This window comes from Camelus bactrianus, chromosome 12 (assembly GCF_048773025.1).
Source record: "Camelus bactrianus isolate YW-2024 breed Bactrian camel chromosome 12, ASM4877302v1, whole genome shotgun sequence".
Classification (NCBI taxonomy): domain Eukaryota; kingdom Metazoa; phylum Chordata; class Mammalia; order Artiodactyla; family Camelidae; genus Camelus; species Camelus bactrianus.
The window spans coordinates 11352873-11367612 of NC_133550.1; the positions used below are offsets into that span (position 1 = coordinate 11352873).

The 14740-nt window shown below is 56.0% G+C and overlaps 1 protein-coding gene, 1 long non-coding RNA gene and 1 pseudogene across 3 annotated transcripts in view; 1 reads left to right on the forward strand and 2 right to left on the reverse strand.

Moving 5' to 3' along the window:
* LOC141579355 (uncharacterized) overlaps window positions 1–4386 on the reverse strand; it is a 36170-nt gene extending 31784 nt beyond the window's left edge. The window contains exon 1 of the long non-coding RNA XR_012510550.1: window positions 4252–4386. This is a non-coding gene — a long non-coding RNA (uncharacterized LOC141579355). The remainder of the gene's footprint in view (window positions 1–4251) is intronic.
* LOC141573324 (thiol S-methyltransferase TMT1B-like) lies at window positions 2439–5242 on the forward strand. 2 transcript variants are annotated; one of them, XM_074374662.1, is made up of 3 exons: window positions 2439–3422; window positions 4182–4391; window positions 4481–5242. In XM_074374662.1, exons 1-3 carry the CDS (start codon window positions 2925–2927, stop codon window positions 4748–4750), a joined length of 978 nt encoding a protein of 325 aa, XP_074230763.1. In that variant the 5' UTR covers window positions 2439–2924; the 3' UTR covers window positions 4751–5242. The 2 variants fall into 2 exon arrangements, with proteins under 2 accessions (XP_074230763.1, XP_074230764.1); XM_074374663.1 differs by lacking the exon at window positions 4182–4391 and having other exon boundaries at window positions 2499–3422.
* On the reverse strand, window positions 4956–14372 carry LOC141579488 (integrin alpha-7-like; annotated as a pseudogene).
* Window positions 14373–14740: the final 368 nt, after the last annotated feature.

A 14740-nucleotide genomic window follows, 5' to 3' on the forward strand; every position in this document is an offset into this window, starting at 1 on the left:
CTGTAATGGAAAAGAATCTGAAAAAGAATAGGCAGACAGAGAAATAGATATGTAGGTAGCTAGATATATAGGTATGCATAACTGAATCACTTTGCTGTACACTGGAAACTAACACATTGTAAATCAACTATACTTCAATTAAAAGAAAGAAAAAAATACTATAATATTGGAATAAAGACAGATGTATAGACCAATGGAATAGAGTAGAGAGGCCCAAAATATACCCTCAATTGTATGGTCAAATGATTTTTGACACGGGTGCCAAGACCATTCAATGTGGAAAGGGCGGTCTTTTCAACCAATGGTGCTGGGAAAATTGGATATCCACATGCAAAGAATGAAGTTAGACCCTTACCTAACTCCACACACACACACACAAAATTAACTCAGAATGGATCAAGGACCTAAATGTAAGACCTAACTCAATAAAACTTAGGAAAACACAAGACAAAATCTTCAGGACGTTGGATTTGGCAATGATTTCTTGGGGAAGATACTGAAAGCACAGGTAACAAAAGAAAAAATAGGCAAATTGGACTTGGTGAAATTTTTTAAATTTTGTACGTCAAATGACACTATCCACAGAGTAAAAAGGCAAATCATAAATGTTACCGGCTTATTAACCAGAATATATGGAAAACTCCTAAAACCAAAAATAAATAAATAAATAAATAAATAAATAAATAAATAAACAACCCAATTCAAAACTAGGGAAAAGACCTGAATAGACGTTTCTCCAGAGAAGGTATACGAATGGCCAATAAGCATATGAAAAGATGCTAGATGCTCAACATCAGTAAGCATTAAGGAAATGCTAATCAAAACCACAGTGAGAGGGGAGGGTGTAGCTCAGTGGTAAGAGTGCCTGCTTAGCATCCCAGGTTCAATCCCCAGTACCTCCACCAAATAAATAAACAAACAAACCTAATTACCTCCCCCACTAATAAATAAACAAATAAATTTTAAAAAACTACAATGAAATATCACTTCAAACCCATCAAGATGTCTGCTATCAAAAAAAAAAAAAACAGGAAACAACAAGTGTTGGCAAAGATGTGGAGAAATCAGAATTCTTGTTCACTGTTGGTAGGAATATAAAATGGTACAGCCGCTGTGGAAAACAGTACGGTGGTTCCTCAGAAAAATCAAAAATAGAATACCAAAAAAAAAAAAAAAGCCATATGATCCAACAATTCCACTTCTAGGTACATGTCCTTTAAAAGAATTGAAAGAAGTGTCTCAGAGAGACATTTGTACACCCACGTGCAGAGCAGCATTACTGACGGTAGCTAAAGCATGGACGCGACCCAAGTGTCCACTGATAGATGAATGAGTAAGCAAAAGTGGTGTATATACATAACAAAACATTATTCAGCCTTAAAAAGGAAGAAATTCTTCAATATGCTTCAATGCTTGAGGATGTTATGCTAAGTGAAATAAGCCAGTCACAAGAAGATAAACACAGCATCATTCCACTTAAATGAGGTACTTCGAGCAGTCAGAATCACAAAGATGGAAAGTATAATGGTGGCTGCCAGGGGTTGGGAGGAGAGGATGGAGAGTTACTGTTTCACAGAGTTTCCATTTTACAAGATAAAAAGAGTTACGGGGATGGATAGTGGTGGTGGCTGCACAATAGTGTGAATGTTTTTAATATCTCTGAATTGTACACTTAAAATGGTGAAGATGGTAAGTTTTATGTTATGTGTCTCTAACCACCACCACAACAACAAAATTCAATGACACAGTCAAAACAAAAGAATAGTTACACATTTTAAATAAATGAATAAATATCCATTCCACAAGCAGGTGATGCAAACATTTGTCCACACAAAGACGCGTATATAAATGACCGTAGCAGCTCTGTTTGTAATAGACAAATACTGGACACAACCCAAAGGCCCATCCACAGCTGAATGGATATATAATTTGTGGTATATCCACAAAATGGGATACTATTCAGCAATAAAATGAATGCCAAGTTGTTGATTTTCTTTAAGTAAAATTTCCTTCACCATTATGCATTAGCATTATACAAGAGGGGGATTATAACAATCTAAAATCTAACAAGGACCATTTTCCAGGGCCACTGATGACCTCTGGGGAAGGACTGAGTTTAAACAAAGTCCCTGATTGGGACGGGAGCTCAAAGTCCACTGCCTCTGTCCTACCGGTCAAACCCACTGACGTCACCATCCTGGCCGTTGGGGGCCTCAGAGAAGAGGTCTGGGGACAAACCCTGAGTCAGGCGGGGATGAACTATTTCAGGAAGACGTCTCCTGCACTGTGCTGCTGGAGCCCGAGTGGCCCCTGTGCCGCTGCCCAGCAGAAAAGTCCTGTGACAACCCTCCCACCCCCACACCCCTACCCTTCCCACCCCCACCCCCTGGTTAAGACACATTCTTCTCGGTTTTTGGCTTGTATCTGGGGCAGAGGCAGGTTACTGTTTACAAAGCCCTGGGGGTGTGCCAGTGACACCCAACCAGAACTTCCAGCTTGCATAAACCGAGCAGAACCTGAGGACCGAATCAGGCCAGGGCGGGCCGGCGTGAGTCAGCTCTGCTGGGCATTTGGCCCCCGCAAACTGTGATCAGAGACATAGCCCCCCTCCCCCTTCTCTCCCTTCTGAGATGGTCAGCACACACCATCCTCTTCAACTGGGCAGAGCGCCCCGAACTCAGGACACACTGATGCCACCTGTTCCTTTGCCTCCCATAAAATCTGCTGAAGAGCTTGTGGGGGCTTGGGACCTGTGCCCTCTGGAGGGATTTCACAGATCCACTCCACCCGGCGAGGAGGAAACTGCCAAGTAGGAGACGGGGAGCAAAGTCCTACCGCGGGGCAAAAAGAGACGCGCGTCTGCAGCGGCCGGGCAGCGCGGAAAGGCCGGGCGCCAGGGAAGCGCCGCTCCCAGCCGGGCTGCCATGGACGCCCTGGTCCGGCTCCTGCAGCTGCTGGTGCTGCTCCTGACCCTGCCCCTGCACATCATGGCTCTGCTGGGCTTCTGGGAGCCCCTGTGCAAGAGCTATTTCCCCTACCTGATGGCCGTGCTGGCGGCCAAGACCAACCGCAAGATGGAGGGCAAGAAGCGGGAGCTCTTCAGCCAGATAAAGGGGCTTGCGGGGGCCTCGGGCAAGGTGGCCCTGCTGGAGCTGGGCTGCGGCACTGGTGCCAACTTCCAGTTCTACCCATCTGGCTGCAGGATCACCTGCCTGGACCCGAACCCCAACTTTGAGAAGTTCCTGACAAAAAGTATGGCCGAGAATAGACATCTCGAGTATGAACGGTTTGTGGTGGCTTTCGGAGAGGACATGAAGCAGCTGGCCGATGGCTCCATGGACGTGGTGGTCTGCACCTTGGTGCTCTGCTCAGTGCAGAGCCCGAGGAAGGTCCTGCAGGAGGTCCACAGAGTGCTGAGGCCGGTGAGCAGAGTGGGAAGGGTGTGGGTGCGGGGCAGCAAATGTAGCAGCGGCCACCCCAGTGTCCGGGGCACCCAGGACAGGGAATCTCGTGAACTAGTGCATCTGACACCCGTCCACCCCCATCTGCTGGTGAACACGGCTGGATGTGGAAGCCCACAAGAGAGCCACCCAGTGAAGTCGGGGAAGAGGGGAGGACACCTAAGGATGGGATGTTTACATTGAGATCCGAGGGATTAAGCAGGGGCTGGAGGGAGTGGGGCAACTGACAGTGTTCTAGGTAGAGATATCAGGGGAAGTAGAATCCGTAAGATTGGGAACTGGGTGTGGAGAGAAAGGAGTTTAGGATGGTTTCCAGGTTTTTGGCATGAGCAGCTGATGGAGGGAGGGACGGTAGAGGGAAATGCCTTTTGCAAGACAGGAGAAACCTGTTTTGAACTCTTCAGGTCTGAGGTGCCATGAGGCAGAGAGAACCCAGAGGCAGTCGGAAGTCCAGATCTGGAAGTCAGAAAAAGAGGGAGCCTGGAGATACAGATTTGGAAGTCACCAGCTTTAGCTGGTAAATTCCAAGCACAGAGGTGTATGAGATCACCTAGGGAAGGCACAGCGAGGAGCGAAGAGCTGGAGGAACCCCAGTTTAATCAGAAGCCCAGTGCAAGTTTTCCCCGAAATGCTGGCTGAGATGTCCAGGACACGTGTGTCTGGCTCTCGGGAGGGGGCTCTGGGCAAGCATCTCTGTACCCAGTGAGACCTCTGCTCCAGGTTCTCCGCCTGCCCGTCTGTCTGCCCTCGGTTACGCTGTCCTTCTGGCCGCCCTTTGAGAATGTCTCACCAGTCGTCCCCACTCAGTCACGGGAGGCTCGTCACACTCGCTCTGGGCGGGCAGCCGGAGCCGGGGCGCAGGAGGCGTCACGGAGCAGGACGGGTTTGCTCCCCGAACTTGAAGACCAGCACCTCCCTCTTCACCGAGAGGTTTCGGGCAGGCGTGGCCGGCGGGACGGAGGTGAGGTTAGAGGCAGGCGGTGGGTGGAGCAGGTGAGTGACACGCTCTTCTCTCCCAGGGAGGATTGTTCTTTTTCTGGGAGCACGTGGCTGAGCCGCGTGGGAGCTGGGCCTTCCTGTGGCAGCAAGTTGCAGAGCCCACCTGGAAACACATCGGGGATGGCTGCCGCCTCACCAGAGAGACCTGGAAGGATCTGGAAAGTGCCCAGTTCTCCGAACTCCAAATGGAACGACAGCCCCCTCCCTTCAAGTGGTTGCCTGTTGGGCCGCACATCATGGGGAAGGCCGTGAAGAAAGCCTTCCCCAAATCCTGCCTGCGGTCGGAATGATCCCACCCATCTGCTGAGTCTGCCTTCTCCTGAGAGGATCTGGGCAGAGAGAAGCTATCTCCCCACCACCCCTCCCCCACCCCACCCCTCCCCCCCACCTCTGCCAGGGGACTCTCCAACCCTTCCCTCTTCAGTGGAAAAGCGCTATTGCTCCCCTGACCGCGGGGAGGGAGCAGTGACACCCTGCCGTACCCCTAGCTGCAAATTCCTGGACTGGGTCTCCCAGTTTTTGCCCAACCACCCCAGGACAGCTGCCCTTTCCTCTTTCTGAGACCACACTCAAGTGCCCCAGGACCTGGTCACACAAGTCATGATACGTGTGTCTGTGCCAGGCCCCCAGCACTCCCTCCCATCACCACCTTTGTCCTGAGCTGTGTGCGTGCAGAGAAAATCTGCCCTCTCCTGCAGACCCTGGGCAGGAGGCGGCCAGACTCAGTAAAGGAGCCAGGTTTTGTCCTCAAGTATTTTTTAATAAATAGACAAAATCTGCTAGATTGGATCAGCCAACTAAGGTCAGAGGAGAGGGGAAGCTAGGGAGGGAAGAGCCCCTGAGTCAGCGACATAACCTCCTCCCCACCCTCTGGGCTTAAGGCACTTTTGGGGAGACAGGTCCTTGGGGTTCCATTATACAGGGTGAATGGGAGAGGGAAGGATTAGGGTCCCCTTCCCCACTTTTGCATCAGAACATCGCTGCCCTCCTCACCCTCCCCCATGACCCATCCCTGATTTCCCCTCTCACCTAACAGCATCCTAAGGGGATGTTTGGGGGGTGGTCCTCATGGGGGTAGAGGTCTGTGCCCTGAGGAAGCAGATCCTGCCAAATTCTGATGGGACACCAGCGACCGGGTCCCCCCTCTTCACCCCCAGGAGCCGTCTCTGGGGAAGGGGTGGCGGGGGCCCCAGGGCCAGCTGGGACAAAGGAGGCTAGGCAGTGCTTGGCACAGGGTGGCCATCGGGGCCCAGCTCGGGCTGCCCATCCCCAGCCAGGATGGGGTGCGCGTCGGGGCCCTCCCGCCGGGGGCTGCCCCAGTTGTTCCTCAGGATCGTGCCCGTCTTCTCCTCCTTGAACTGCTGCCGGTCTTCCCGCGGGATCTTCACCGCGTGGTACTGGGGCACTGCGGCTTCGGGGTACCGCGCTCGCTTGAAGAATCCCATCTGGAAGGACACCAGGCCAGACGTGAGGAGCCTGCGGGGCTGAGGTCCCTGGGGCAGGTGCTCAGCACAGCCAGCTGCCTGCCTCCAAGGTCCCTGAGACAGAAAGGACCAACGGCAGCAGGAAGGAGACAGGCTGGGCGGCAGCCAGCACAGCAAGCAGCCCCAATGAGGGCCACCATCCATGCTGGGTCCCCAGGTACTCATTCACAGCAAGAGAAAGACCAGGAGAGGGCCTGAGGTGCAGGACCAAGGACATCTCCCTTGGCACCTGAAAGAGGGGCTTGAAGGTAGAACATCAGGACCGCTGACCCCAAAGGTTCCCACGCCCTCCCAAGCTTTTAAGAGGCCCAATAGCATCCCCAGGAACACAAACGAGTTCGGAGGGAAAACATGGCTTCCGAGACCCGTGGAAGCTCCGGAATAATTCCTCTTCAAGCCTGTGTGCTCGTGCGCTGGGAGCACCCCCCTCGGGCTGGGCCCTCCCCTCTGTGAATAAAATGGCCCGGCCCCTCCCTGAGTCATGAACATGCTGGCCCTTCCACACCAAGATGGAAACGTGCCCCGTGCACACTCACGCTCAGGACTGCTCACACTCAGGACGGCCCAAGACTCCTACATGCTCAGACTGCACGGCACCTCCTTGCACGACGGCCTGCACACTCATGCCCCCAGAGGACAAGCACGGCACCTCCCTGTACTCCCACATGCTCACAGCCCAGGAGCCCACCCAACCCTGGTGCGTGCCCCCCGGCTGTGTATACGCCCCCTCATGACCTCACCCTGGTAAGTCCCTCCCACCCCAGCTCCTAGAACTCACGCGGCCCCCGTGCAATCTCATTTCTTCACCCCGCACATCCCTGGTCCCGTGACTACTGGGAGTATCTCACACTCACACACACACATCCCCACACACGCACACACACATTTACACACACACATGCTCACACACAATTACCCCACAGTCCCTGGACCCCCGGCTTCCATGGCCGAGGGCTGCACAGCCAGACGGGCCCGGTGATAGTCGGTGGGAAAAGATGAGCTCTGGCTGCTCCGATGGAAGAAGCCACACTGGGATGTAAGGGAGGAGGGGAGCAGAAGAGGAGGAGGATGGGAAGACTGGAGAAAGATGGGGGCCCCCATTTCTGCTCGGTCCCCCTTCCATGCGAGCAGGGAGCAGAGAGCCAGTTTCTCCCAGGCATCAATCTCCCCTAAAAAGAGCTGGCAAGGTTCCCAACAGTCTGGACGCCCAGAGGCCTGGTCCACTGATGACACGCATTTGCCAGAGCATGTGCTTGGTCTATGGTCCCAGGGAGGAGGGGAGGGGCAGTTCCCCATAAAGCCCCAAGGGCGTGCATGGTTCCGCAAATGTAGCATATGGTTCAGGGGATGACCGCAGGTGACGGGTGTGACTGTACGGACATGTGCTCGTATGTGCTCTCAGTGGAGCCCCAGATGCAAACGTGGTTCTGGCTACACTCTGTGTACGAGCACGGTTCCCCGTGGAGCCTGGAATGTGCAGGTTCCGAGTTCAGTCCTGGAGACAGTTCCCTGGAGGCAGTTCTCCACACTGGTTGGCTTCCTTGGCCACAGCTTCCTTCCTAGCCTTACTTGCCATGCTCTAGTTAAATCAGCCCACATTTCCCTGCCTCCATGGCTTTGCCTCCCATGGTCCTTTTGAAAGGCGCAGACCCACCCACTCACCTCCCCACATCCAGACCCTGCTACCCCACCTGCTAAGGCCCAGCTCCAGGCCCCCGGCTCTCAAGCTCTCCCCCCTTGAATTCCCCCTGCATTCTCCTGACTTAGTACCTCTGCCTTGTGCTTGACCACAGGCTCCCCTCCCCCACGAGACTATAAAACCTCTGACAAGATCTGCGCCTGCCTTATCTCCGAACCTTCCAGGGCTCGACAGGGTCCCTGGTACGTGCAGGGTAAGGGCTCAGTGCAGATCTGCTGAAGAAATGGGAGTGTGGGTGAGAGAACCACACCTGGAGAGGCCACCTGCCTGACAAGGAGCCCAGCCCCCGCCGGCCTCCCCCTCCCCAGGCCTCACCTTCCACATGAGCAACACCAGTAGCGCCAACACCAGCAGCCCGGCCAGGACAGCCAGGAGGATGACCCACCAGGGGACTCCTTCTGCCACCACCGCCACGGGGTCCAAGTATACCATCACTGGGATCTGGGGAGGGAGGGGTTCGCAGAACGAGGGCGGGAGCGTCAGGAGAGAAGAGAAGCCCCGGCCCCTCCTCCCCAGCCCTGCAGCTCACCACCGTGGAGGCGTCTCTGAGCAGCAGGTTCTTGATGGAGGACTTCACGGTGATGTTGGCTCGAACGATCACCTCCAGGGACTTCACAGCTGAGTACTCCTAAGGGAGCAGGGAAGGAGACCCTCCTCCTGAATGCCTAAGGCCCCCCTCCCCCAGCTTCTGAAGCTGTAAATGGAAGAGGGTGTTTCCTCCTGTCTTGGGCTGTGTGTGCTGCATTTGGACACAGAGGAGGTGGGAGGAGAAGTGAGTCCCCGAGGGGCTGTTGGGGAAGAGGATGCCCAGCCCGGTGCCCCGGCCGTGCTCTCACCTCCAGGAAGGTGCTGTTCCAGAGGCGGCCCCAGACGTGCAGCACAGCCGCGCGGTCAAAACTGTAGAGAGGGCAGCTGAACACCATGCAGTTGGCCGTGCCCTGGGCGCAGTCCTGGGGACAAGGACAGGAGAGGCTCTGAGCCGCGTGGCCCCACCCCACGGAGCTGCTCAGGGCCCAGCACCCTCACGGTCGTGCTCACACAGACACTGAGTCTGCCCAGAGCCTTCCCTCCATCCCTCCCTGAGCCCCCCTTTCCCTTGGCTCCTCATTCAATATCTATCCCATTTTCCTTACTTGGCTTCAAACCCCCTTCCTCCAGGAAGTCTTCCCAAACTAACCCTTGGTCCAAAACAGCAGCCTACCCCAAATCTGGGCTATTCGGTGTTGAGATGCATGGGGAGCAGGGAGGACAGCAACAGGCAGAGCAGCTTCTCCAGGTGCCGCTTCTGCTACCTAATGACGGTCCCATTTACTGAGCATCTACTATCTGCGAGGTACTTGCCCCATTTAAATGTGCTACTGTCCTGCAATGTGCATATTACCATCATCTCCATCTTTCAAACTAGGAAATTCAAGTTCAAAGAAGCCAGGTGACCTCCCTCAGGTCACACAGCTAACAAAGCTGCTAAGAGGTGGAGCAGATATTTGAACCCAGGTCCAGAGTGGGCAAAGCCGCATTCCTCTGCTAAGCCCAAACTCACTGAAGGAGGATGAGGCTGCCCCAGAGCCGCTGGGGGGCAGCGGACTTAGGCCCTGCTCCTTCCAGGCCTGACTTAAATCCATTTGGCCCAATCCCACTTAATGGCCTGTTTGCCTAAGATTAATGTTCTATTTATCACACTTCGTATACAGAAGACTGGCTTTGACAGTGTTTGAACTCTTTGCATCATCCTTTATTTTGCCACTTTGGAGCAATTCAAGAATCCTTGGTCAATTTGTCTAAATGCCATTTTTAGTAAAAGAATCCATTTCAAAGTTCTTATCAGAAAGGGAGGGCTTTCCGAGGAAACCAGTCACATGGGGAAGGCCAGGACTAGCCACATATCAGGGAAACAGCGACGACACAAGCTCTTACTATTCCTGAGGCGCCTTCGTTTGCTTCAGGTCATGCTCTCAGGGGAGCAGGGACGCTGAGGAAGCCCCGAGAGGGATGGGGTGTGACAGTGGAACTCCCTCCCAGACAGCTGACACCAGAGCTGGCCCCGCCGCTTACCTCCCCCTGCAAAGGCCTCTTTGACTCTTCTTGCCTCTATTGCCCTTCCTTCCACACCTGAGATTCACCCACTTGCCACCAGACCAAGTACCCTGCTGACCTGTGTCCCCTGCTCACTCTCCCTGCCAGCACCGCCCTGCAAGGGACAGCACAGAGCATGCGCTAATCTGCTCAGTAAGTCTGCCTGTGGAACAAAGCTAGGTGACACAAGTAGGAAAAGGGGGGCAACACTGCTCAAAAAGGAGAGACAATAAATCACATGAATTAGAACTGTCGGAAACCTAAAGCGTCCTTGACATTGTGAAAATCAAGCAGGTTTCCTTATGCAAATTGACTTTTTGTCGAAAAAGAATTCAAAAGAACAACAAACAGATCTCAGAGGTGGCTAAGACCATCCCACCTCTATAAACCGTGATCTTTCATCCACAAGATGAAAAGGCTATAGGTAAGCGCCTGCCCTGGAGTAAGCACCTGGTGAGCGTGGAGGGGTGGGACTTTGGCGTCCGCAGCTGCCTCACAGGCGTGTTGTGCACTGTCCCGTCAACTTGCCCAGGTGTCAGACCATCGCACCTCCCCACGCGCCACCCACCGTCCTGACGCACCATTCCCTCCCCACCACCCGCATCCTCTATCATACCACGCGCCCCCTCCCCCATTCTGGCTGCACCAAGTTTGCCCTGCCCGCACCAGGGTGACATTTTTCTTCTTCTCAGCAGAGGACACTGGCCACCAGGACGTGCTGGGCTCCGGCTGCTCACGAGGCTCCGGCTGCTCCGGCTGCCCCAGCTCCCGCCGCCTCCTGTCCCTGCTGTCCACATCCTGAGGTGGGGAGGGGGCCCAGTGAGGGTCCCTCCAAACGCAGCAGTCCTGAGATGGCATCTCCTACCCACCACCTTCCTCCGGGCCCCCCACCTATCCACACACCCCCAGCCCACAGCATCCTTTCCCAAGTCTACCTCCCACCCTGCTTCAGCAGCCCTGCCCACCCGGCCTAAGACTCACCAGGTAGAGGGCGTTGGGCCTGGGGGAACAGAGCCCCTTCTGCCCGGGCCCCTGCCCGCCCTCCAGCTCGACCCGCATGGGGTACAGCAGCCACTTCCCGTTGGCAATCTCGTGGGGCCACATGATGTTGAGGAAGGCAGAGCCCAGGGTGTTGAGTGACTGGCCTTGGTTGGAGACCTGTGGGCACAAGCAAGCGTGAGGGCCACTAAATCCCTGGGGATGGAGAGCACGCGGGCTGCGGGGAGGCCTCGGAGAGCAGAGTCTCCACAAAGACCTAGGATCCTAGATCCAGGCGCCAGTCTCTGCCCGCCCCAAGGCCAGGAAAACCTAGAGATGCCACTAGAGGTGTGGGAAGGCCCCAGCCGCGCCGGGGCAGAGTCCGGGAGAGAGACAGCAGCCCTGCCCCCGAGTCCCCGGCCCCCAGCTGAGGCCCTAGGCAGAGCAGCTGCCCTGGGCCCTCATGGGCCCCCCAGACCAGCAGGTGAGACGGCCATCTGAGGCCCCAGCACAAACACCTGCCCACAGCCAAGGCCCAGGGGCTGAGCGAGGCCTCGAACTCGCTAGACCACCATGCGGCCACATGGGAGAAGAGCCACAGCTCCTGGGGCAGACCTCAGCCCCTCCTCTGTGCCAAGAAGGAGGGGCCTCACCAGGACACTCACCGTGACCTCGTACTTGACCTTGCTGCCCACATCCCGCTCAGACCGCATGGCACTCTCACCCCGCACCACGCCGGAGAAGAAGAGCTGCTGGGGAATGGCCACCCTGGCGAGGAGGGGTCAAAACGGGGGCTCAGGAGGCCTGGGGCCTGATGGAGGGTGAGGTAGAGCCCAGGCCTGGGTTTGGCAGTAGCAGTGCCCACCCCTCTGGCGGCGGTGCCCCCCTGGGCAGGGCTTACCCCGTGATGGACAGCGGCAGCTCGATGAAGACACGAGCTCGGGCAGAGACCGGACGCAGCTCCTGCTCGCTGATCCTGGCGTGTGGCAGGGCGGGCGTGGGCAGCGGGCACAGACGCCACCCCAAGGGGTCAGGTGAGCACAGTGAAGCCCCTTCTAGGTGGACTTCCAGCCAACTTCCCCCACCATCACCCACCCTGGCCCCACCAGCCTTACGTGGCTAACAGCAGCTCCACCTCTAGCTCTGTGGTCTCAATGGTGATCCCTGAGGTGCTAAGGATGAGGTAGAAGGTGACCTGGAGCAAGGACGGAGCAGGATGAGAGTCCAGAAGGGCGAGGGGCTTGAGGAATGATCGGGGGATAGAGAGCCCCCTGGATAGGGACAAGGGCAGATGTGCCAACCTGGGCGCCTCTCTTCATGGGGTTCCCAAGCTCACACTCGACGTGGGAGGCGTTGTCATTGGACAGGCACAGTGGCTTCTCCTGGAGTAGGGAGAGAAGGAGAGGTCAGCTTGGGTTGCTGGAGCCCCTGAACACCCCACGCCTACCCTGCCCAGGTCCTCACCGCAGAGTCTAGGGCTTAGACTCCTGAGTAGTGCAGAGAGGCAGGGAGGGTGACCAGGAGCTGGGCCTCGTGAGCGTCATCCCCATCGGCCTGGGGCTGGGCTGGGTCCGAGGGCAGATTGCTGACCTTCAGCTCCAGGCCGATGACTGGCTGCCCACTCAGTGCAAACAGGGCTGTCGTCCCATCTGCGTCCCTGGAGGGTCAGATCCCACTCACTCTAAGATCTGAACACCTCCCCCGGCCTCCCCCCTCTCCTGCCTCCTTCCCCCAGGGCATGCCCCCTCTCCTCCCGCCTGGGTCCCCCAAATCTCAGGCTTAGGAGAATCAAGACTTGGAGTCAGGGGACCTCCATTCTGGTCCCAGCTCCACCACTACCCGACCTTGGGCAAGTAACCTAACCTCTCTAGGCCTCCATTTTCCATTTATAAAGTGGGATTTACAAGAATTCCTATCTCACAGGGTCGTGAAGACTATAAAGAGAGATATATGATATGTGAACTGTATGTTTGTATATATATATATATATGTATATATGTATATATATAGTGAAGGCCTGTCATTCCTTGCCAGGGGAGCCCCTGTGGGTCCACCACTGCCCTCATCTGCAAACTTGTGAATTATCAGCAGGTCCCCCCAGCCTTCCGCTTTCTCCCTGCAGACTGGCGCTCCTGAGGGGACTTCCTTCTGATCCTGGAGCTCTTGCCTTCCCACCCCGCCTGCTCCCTTGCTCCGCCTCACATGGGCAGAGGCTGAAACTCGGTGTCACTGATGCGGGTGCAGAAACGCGCGTGGACCAGCCGCAGGTTGCTCTGAGACATCTTATCTTCCCCACAGCCTCGCTTCAGGAAGTGGATCTGAGGAGAGATTCGAGGAGGGTCATTGCTAGGGGGTGAATGTGCCTTGCCTAGGTGGGGTAGAGGATCACAGGGGTAAACAGCCTGTGTTCAATTCAAAGACCTGCGGCTTCCCAGCTGTGTGATATCGAGCTGGTCACTCAACCACTTGCCAGGGGCCTCATCAGCAAAATGATGGGAGTATTACGATGTCGCAGTAGAGGCTAGCAGGCTAGTCCAGAGCAAGGCCATATTTCCTCGGCCTTTCTCCTGTGTAACTGAGCCCCAGACTCAGAACGCGAAGCGAAGAGCGCCACTGCCAGACCGGCCGTGAAACCCATGCAAGGAGCTCCACGCTCCCCTCCAGCAGGCTGGGATAGAGGTGGCCTTGGAGACCACATTTGAAGACGGCAGAGCCCCACAACCCTGGGCCCCTGAGTGCCTGCCTGCCCCTCCGACTAGCAACTCATGGTCACGTGGGCCAGGTTTCATCTGGGGTCCCCCCTGTTACAGCATCTAGAAACAGGAGGAAATACCGGGGTAACCGGTGAAAGGGTCTCGCGCACTGTGAGTGCGTGTCACTGGCGAGGGGTCGCGGCTCCTCTTCCTGGGCTAAGCTGGAACCCAGGCTCACCTCCGTCCGCTGGGTGCTGGGGGGGTGGGCATTGAGGATGGGGGCCGCTGGGGGCAGCCCCTGGCCAGGAGCCTGTCGCCGGAGCCGGGGGGTCGGGAGACTATAGGACAGGGTCACCACAATGGCCCGAGGTTTGTCTTTGACATTCTCCTGGGAAGGGAAAACACAGACGTGGATACAAGAACAACCCCCAGCCCCAGCCCTGCCCAAAGCCCCAGCCAGACCTGAGACAGATCCTGAAATTCGGAAAGAGGCTCAGGGAGGTGCAGGAGAGAGGTGGAGAACTGGGCAAGGAGGAGGGAGACCGACTGGGGTGGAGAAGGGAGGAGAGCAGGGCTTTGAGAACCAGACGTGAAGACACAACCTGCTGTCACCTTCTCCAGGGAGGACAGAGCTTAACAGGAGACGCAAGAAGGCAGCAGTTGGGGGATGGGGGTGGTCAGCGTCTTTGTTTCAGCTCTGTGGGACTCGGGAGTGTAAGTCCTGCAGGCTACCAAACCTGGGTGATTGGGGGCCCAATCCTGGAATGGCAGCTATAAAAGCTGGGGCACTAGTTGTGTGGACAAACTCCTTCCAGTGACTTGCTTGGTTTTACTGTTGGAGCGAGCTAGAAGGAGAAGGCAGGGCTCTGGGGAGGGTCACAGCTGGCCCCAGGGTGTGTGCTAAGTAGATGCTGGGCCCCAGGCAGCCCTTTGCAAAGTCTGCAACCAAACCCCTTCCAGGCAAGTGGAAGCGGGAAGATGGCATTTCTACCTGCAACCTCTGAGCTGGGGCCTTGGGGAGTAGCCCAGGGGGTGCTGGTGCTCCCACTGGTTCCGTTTGCCACACTCCTGTGGGACTGGTGGACACAGGCCCTGCTGACTTTCAGAGCGCAGTGACCTGGAGCTCACCCCTTGGATGGAAGCCTTAAAGTTGAGGGGGGTGCGAGTTGTTCAGTTTAGACCCCTCGCTCCACAGGGAGAAGCTGGGAGTTGGGGGTCCCCTCAATTGCAGGGCACTGCGCTGGGGGTGGGGTTTATGGTGGGGATGTGCCTTTCCTACCCCTTCTGATGTGGGTGTTTTCTGTTACCCGATCTGTAGGAAACACTCAGCCAGGCTCTGGGTTTCTCTCAGAG